A 7500-nucleotide genomic window follows, 5' to 3' on the forward strand; every position below is an offset into this window, starting at 1 on the left:
GGGGTGAGAGAAATGAAGATCTTAGTGTATTACAGTTACACATGAAGTTGTTGACTTTTTACATAATACTTCAAAGAAGAGCCACAACTTGTCAAGCAACTTATAAGCAGCATCACTTTTGGCAGTTATGACCTCGAGTGACAATATTAAGTGTTCATTAGAAATGTAACAACATAGGGAATTTTCATCCAGGTACAGTATTTTGTATCAATTTTTACCTAATTTGAACTTTTTTTATTAGGAACACGAACAATGTCAAACACCAAACCTCTGTGGTCACTACTTCCATCACCCTGCCTGTTAGACAGTGATTATCTTTTCAAGTGTCTAATTCATAGAGCATTTACAGTGATAACTGTGGCTGAAGTCCAGGTATGTTTTTGTTTTTCAGGTAGAAATGACAGTTCTGCTATTATTGGGGGAGGTGGGGTGGAGCTAAGGTAGTGGTTGCCTAAATAGTCCTTCTGGTTATGTGAATAGAGTGTTTCCAGAGTGAGCAGAGAGCTGCTACACCATATTCATAACCTGCAAGGAAAATACTGGAGAACGAGAGGAACTATTAGAGGCAGAGGATACCTAAAATATTTCAGATGGGGACAGAAAACAACTTCCTCAAGCCAGCTGAATTCCTCACATTTTGGGGAGGAAGTGGAAATGCTTCGGGGGCCCTATCCAGTGTCTACTGACTCACTGGAAAGAGGCTCATTGACTTCAACAGGCTTTAGATAACCCCAGTTAGACTGTCATTAATGCAGACTTGGTGCAGTGTCCGTTGACCCAAGTTCCAACTGAAATCAGTGGGCATTTGAAGGTGCTCAGCATGGTGCAGGCTCAAACTTTTTTTCAGCTGACAGTCTTGTCTAACTTCCCCAGGGAAATGCTGGGCTAAACTTGGCTTCCTGAAAGTGATTCTTGTTGGAGAATACCTGGATATCTGAAACACAAGAAAATACTTCAAATGCTGAAGTTGGTTTTAAAGTTCCTACTCTTAATAGACAAGAGTATAAATGTATGTTACTTTGATGAAGGAATTAATACAGGGTTGAAGTTCCTAGCTAGTATTTGGGGTACAGATGGCCCAACTCTTGACTTACTCTGTTTTGCTTACCTAAGATGGGTTTTAAGATATTATCATGCACCTTTTAATACCTGGCTCCCTTCATCAGTTGATCTCAGAGTGCTTTACCGAGGAGATCAGTATCACCATTTTACCAATGGGGAAAATGGAGGCACAACAGTGAAGTAACTTGCCCAAGGCCACCCAGCAGACCAGAGGTAGGACCAGGAATAGAATCAAGGTCTCCTGAATCTCAGTGCAGGGCTCTATCCATTAAGCCACATTATAGTCCTCACAAACAGAAATCCCACTGGTTCAACAGAAGTTTTACCAGAGTAAAGACTTCTCGATTTGACCCCAAAATTAGACAGTTTCAATTTAATGATGCTTTTAAAAATATTTGCTATAATTTAGCTCAGAAGGAATCTAGGTGCTTAACTATTAAAAAGTCCAGTAACACTGAACAGCTTACATAGATGGTATCTCAGCACCTGCTATGCAATATCATGACAAGCATGGCATAAAAACCTAGAGAGCTGAAGTCTAAAGCTACTTAGTGCTATATACATGCCCTAGTTACTGATGAACCAGCTGTGCCTTAACAGTGTTGGGTTCAACACTCCAGGACCCCTATTTAAAGTTTGAAAGACTAAATCGCCTCCCATCTTTCACTGACCTACCAATGATTATGAGCTGGCAAGTTTGTGTTGGAATAGATATGAAGTTTTAAGTCTCAGTGTATTGATTTCTGGGGAACAAAAAACCCCCACTAACAAAACATTGATTTTTTTATATATCACAAAATAAACCCTTGTTTTGATGAATAGGTAGGAAGAGAGTAGGGCTAGTGTCGGGCAAATGAAATTCCAAGTCATTTATATAAAAAATATAATACTTTATTTTCAACTAGAAAGGTGCAAACATGTAACTTTTGGTCACACTTCTCAACAAATAACAAACTGTTCAAACAGCCACGGTCAAAGAAAGAAACAAATGCTCCCAGGTGGAAAAACTGATCAGCTACAGAAGAGCCATTCATTTTACTTAAAGCCATTTGTTCACTAAAGCCGAGGCAACCATATTTTTACCACACAAATGGATGCTTCCCAAGGATGCAGGCACCTCATCTTTCGCAAACAATCTCTGTCTTGAGTTTGATTCACTGGTCACCCTAACTGAACAATTTCCATTAGAGGATCTATTTCATGCTTTGAATGCATTGTCAGACAAGCTTTACGTCCTACCTATTTCTTTCAAAACAGACAAAAAAGCTAACATTAAAGTATCAAAGCATTAACAAAGGCACAAAACTTTAAATTAATTTAGATAACTGTACATATATATACACACACACAGTATTTACAATATTAATAAAATCTAGCTTGTTACAGGCAAGTTAACTGCCACAAGCTGTCCAGTCAAATAGACATGATTCTGATTCTTCTTGAACAAGTCATCTGAATCAGTGTCAAAGCTGAAACATTACAGTCCTGACCAACAGAACACATTTTACTTAGCACCTTGCTGGGTAATTTACATTCCAGCCATCGCTGTCACTCAACCAGTGTCAGCAAACATGCTAAGGGTCTCTTCTTCAATTGCACTACTAGGTGGAACACACGTTACCATACTAAGGGAACATTGATCTTCCTGCATATGCCCCCTAGTACTCCCTAAACACCACTCCATGAACAGTGTCCTCTGAAGCTGTGCTTTGCTGTGGTCCCATGAGCCATTTTACTTTCTTCTTCAAACCAATGTTTGGGGTTGGAAGACAATTTGTCTTAGTCACATGGAGCAGTTTGAACTTTTTGGAAACAGATTTAAATACTTTGTGCTATCGAATCATGGTTACAAAATGAGATGCCAATCAGGTCAAGTTGAGAGCCTAGTGTCTCCTGCTTTATGCCATGTCTCCATACATCTTTCTGTAGTACAGAGACTCAAAGATGTCATTGTCTCCAGGGCAGTTGTAGTGGCATGCACAGGTCTTGATGAACATCATTCTCCTCTTCATGACCTCACCATCGGGGCATTTGAACTCCACAGGAAGAGTTGCTGTTCTGTGGGGGGTGCAGCAACGTCCATCAGTGCAGACCCCACAGAATTTAGCTCGATAGGTCTTCACACTGGTGCAGCCGGAGAGCTCAAACTTGATGGGCTTGGAGATTCTGGGGGTGCGAATACACTTTTTGCCTTTCTGTGGGGCAACAAATGAAAGAAGTTTAGAAGCCTTTTTTTAAAGATTGTACAATTCCCATTCATATTTCTATCCATTAATTTCATCCTGTCGTATGCAAAGAGGTTAATGCTCTGATCCTCATGAAGGTTTCACATGCAAACAAGATAGTTTAAATAGCGTTCAAATGACATTATATTTATCGAATGGCTAAAATAGGTGCATTTATTTATAACTTAATTCTTAAATATTCACTACTGGGATAAGGCCTTATATAATATTTACTTGGTTCTGAAAGTGGCTAAGTTAGAGCTATACATCTTCTGTAAAACTGGATCTATGCTGAAACATCCTTAGAAGTGTATATTAGATGGGATATTTACCTTGATGTTTTCCTCCAGGTCAGCCTCACAAGGTCTGACCATGCAGAGTCTGCTTTGCTTCTCCAGTCTGCAGAAGGCATTGTCATTGGTGACTCTGGTGGAGATGCCCATTCCACAGGTCTTTGAGCAAGCACTCCATTCTGTGGTCTGGACCAGGCAGTTGGCACGCATCATCATTGCCTGATCTGGTCCATAAGTGTCTTCCGGTCTGTAAGCTGTGGAGCACAGGTCAACAGGATGAGATTGTGGCAGACAGCAATAGTGCAGCTGCTATCCTCTTAGTGTATTAATGCTGCATAAAGGTAGGTCATATTTGTCCTTGGTGTGATTCCACTGAAGGCACTGGAGTCACATCAGGGCTGAATCTGGTCCATTAGGATCATCATCACTGCACTGTGTATTTCAATCTATTGCAATGGAAGGCCAACAAAATTCATTAAGATCTCAACTCACCAGCTAGAGCGGGTCCAACCGCCGTCTGTTCTCGGAGCTCATTGCACACCCATTCCTCGCAGCACTTCCCGGGGAGCTTGACTCTTCGGGGGGAAGGGCAGTCTGGGCTGGGCAGCCGGACATCCATGCTGCACAGGGGCACGCACCCCACTGCCCCGTCCAGGCAAGTGCACTGGTACTTGCAGCTGCTCTGGAAGGACTCCCCGCTCCTGTACACCATCCCTCCGAACACACAAGGGGCGCCGTCCCGAGCTGCAGGCAGGGAGAGAGGGACAGCCGGGCATAAGCACTCCAGAATAGGCAGCAGCCCAGCGACTCAAGCTGCCACTGTGGCGAGGGCATGCAGCAGGACCTGGGGGAACCAGTAGTCTCCATGGCTCCTGCTTGGGGGGGGGGGGGGGGAAGGAGGCTGGACGACAAGATCACCCGAGTGCAATGGAGCTGGGCCCTGTAGAGAGGGCCCACTCTCCTGTGGAAGGCAGCCAAGGGGTGGAGGGGTGGGCATGAACTGGGCTCTTAAACTGGGCAACATGAGGGGACTCTCGCACCCCAGATCTCGGCTTGCCCGTGCTGCGCCCCCTCCCCGCTCAGTGCCGCCCCCCCCCCCCCCCGCAGGGAGAAGCCGGGGCCCCCCGGACTCCACTTACCGGTGCACACGCCGATCTTGCGGTTGGCCGGCGAGCCGAAGTCGCAGAAGAGCCCCTTGTGGTGGTCGCAGGGGTCCCGCTCGGTGCACAGCTCGCCCAGCTGCTTGGCGCACACCCTGCAGCAGCCGCAGCCGTCCTGCACCAGGCTCACCCCGGCCGGGCAGGCGGGGGGCGGCCCCGCCCCGCACTGGCACTGCCCGCTGCAGTCCTGGCCGGACACCTCCTGCAGGGAGAAGGGGGAGGGGGGGTCGGTCAGGGGAGCCCCCGGCTGGCAGCGCTTCGGCTCCCTGCGTCCCCAGCCTGAACCTCCCTCCAGTCCTGCCCTCGGGAGCCGGCCCCCGGCGGGGGGGGGGCACTTACCCAGCAGAGGAGCGCGACGAGCAGCGCCACGGCGAAGCTGCTGGGTCCCATCCGTGCGGCCAAGCTCGGCAATAGGCGGTGCAAAGGCTCCTCAGCTGCTCTGTGCTGCGGGCGGAGGGAGTCCGAGCCAGCGGGCCGCGGTGTGGCGCTGGGTTTCCTGCCTGCTGGCCAAGGCCGCCTGCTGTCCGAGAGCCTCGGCTGCGCGCCTCGCCACGGTCCCGTCTCTCTGGCAGGCGAGTTGTTCTATGGGTCTGAAGCAGGGAGCCTGGCTGCTTTTATACCCTCCAGGCGCCCCGGGCTCGCCAATCGGCTGAATGGAGTCCTACACAAACAGCGACATTCCTGACATTCCTCCCCACCTTCCTGCCTCATCAGCTCGCACCGGATTGATCCTGACCCCTTGACACGCAGCATTCCTCCTGTCTGCAAAAGCTGGCACACTTCAGCACACAAAAAAGGCGCTGTATTTCCATCCCCAAATGGCATTTCCCCCCCTTCCAGCCTCCTACTCCTGATTTTATGTGATGTAAAATACTGTTTAAAATGATTTTTTTAGATGACAAACCTCTGTTTCAAACGGCTTTTGCTTTGCCCACCCTACCTCCAAATTACATACATCATATTAACAGGCACTTCACTACAAGATACAAACTCCTGGGAATTCTGAACCAGCTGAGACGTCTTAAATATCTATATCTAGGATACATTTGAACCACCACCAGCAGCCCTGGTAACAAGAAAGGAGCTGTTTTAAAACCCACAGGCATTCAAAAGAAACTGCATGTAAAATCTGTTATGAACTCAGCATTCTTCATTAGGGAAGGAGAAACTTTTTCATACTAACTTTTGCTGCTGCTGCTTATAATATTATCAGAGAGGGTGTAATTTAGAGGGAAAGGAATTAATGGATACTGTTAATCAAGTTTATTGGCCTATAATAGCTGAGACTAATTTGCTATAATTAAAAATTAACCTTTTACTTGGAGGGGAGGTTCCATTATTCTGTCTTTCAAGGAAGCACATTCTTTGATATTAAATTATTCCAGAGAAAAATACTCATCAATAGTAGATAAGAACCTGTTGTTCCATTCAACACAAGCGATTAATGCTGTGACAGGCAGCTAGTTCAAGGGGGGGGGGGGAGCAGGGAGAAAGGTTGTGGGGATGGTTGCTAGGAACAACCATGGGAATTCTTTTTCTTTCTTTTTTTTTTTTTTTTCTTGGCTAGAAAATACAAGACACTACTAATTTTAAAAAGTGGATTGCTCTCTACTGACTTGTTTGGAGAGTGGGTGACTAGCCTTCCCTAGATACACACTTTTTCAATTTTGGCAACCAGTTTTGGAGCACTGAACACTCTGGGCATTTTGTTACTACCAAAAAAAGTCATAATTATATCATGAGGACTGGTTATAAATTGAGTCTGTGTGCTACTGAATCATACTGAATATTTGAAATGTGTTCCTTCCCCAATAGATGTTCTCTATGAATAGAGAGAGTGCCTATTTACCCTGAAATACTTGGCACAATGAAGTGCGGCTGAAGCGTGGAAGAAGTGTCTCTTATTTCCCACTGCCTGCTTGCAGCTGTCATTTGTGAGTAACACATTCCTAGGGCATCTCTGCTTCCCTCTTGCTGATTATGCCTCATAAGATTAAAAATCAGTTTGGCTTGTCACCAAAATCTGTGGCTCCTAAGTATCTTGGTCCTTATTAAATAATCATGGACCACGTCTGTTCTTATTTATTTCAGCAGGAAGGATGGCTTCCCAATTCTGCATCATTTGTCTGCGCTGTGCTGTCATGTTGATTGACCCCAGCTTTAACACAATGAATGCCAGCATGTTGACTTTTGACCTGTTTAAGTATGCTTGTGTTTAATGAGACAGACAGAGTTAATGCACTTTGTTAGTCAAATTGAAGTCTAGATGATGGATATTTTTAAAAAGATGTTTGCAGATAACCACTCCCTCCTCCCACGCTTTCACACTTGTGATACAACAACATGGATTTAGGCAGTTTTGCAGCCTGTCTAAGTGAACTAAATTCAGAAAGTGATCTAATCTCTTCTACTGAATTTTAACAAACTGAATCAGTCCAATTCCATTATAAATAATATCACTTGCAAATGGTTATTTATGTTATCAACAGTTCACACGCTTAATTTTCAAATATGTGGCCTTTATGAGAAACCGAAATCCTACTTTTGGATGCTCAGATTGGTACCTGTGCTAAATTCTGTCCTCAGATAAATACATCACTGGCTTGTTGCTTTTCTGAGGGCAACATTTGACCTTTAGGCATGTTAATGGCCATTCTATACACCCTATCCAGCTTTTATGGAAACTAATGGTAATCTTTCATTCAACTTTAGTGGGAGTTAGACTGGGCTGTAGTACTGAGGTGCTGATCTGAATGCCCA

General features: G+C 45.1%; 1 protein-coding gene across 1 annotated transcript; it reads right to left on the reverse strand.

The window, feature by feature from the left end:
* Positions 1-1987: 1987 nt before the first annotated feature.
* CCN2 (cellular communication network factor 2) lies at positions 1988-5286 on the reverse strand. Its single transcript, XM_074946943.1, has 5 exons — positions 5080-5286; positions 4720-4942; positions 4073-4324; positions 3620-3834; positions 1988-3257 (listed from the first exon to the last, which is right to left on the reverse strand). Exons 1-5 carry the CDS (start codon positions 5128-5130, stop codon positions 2961-2963), a joined length of 1038 nt encoding a protein of 345 aa, XP_074803044.1. The 5' UTR covers positions 5131-5286; the 3' UTR covers positions 1988-2960.
* Positions 5287-7500: the final 2214 nt, after the last annotated feature.

This window comes from Natator depressus, chromosome 3 (genome assembly GCF_965152275.1).
Source record: "Natator depressus isolate rNatDep1 chromosome 3, rNatDep2.hap1, whole genome shotgun sequence".
Classification (NCBI taxonomy): Eukaryota; Metazoa; Chordata; order Testudines; family Cheloniidae; genus Natator; species Natator depressus.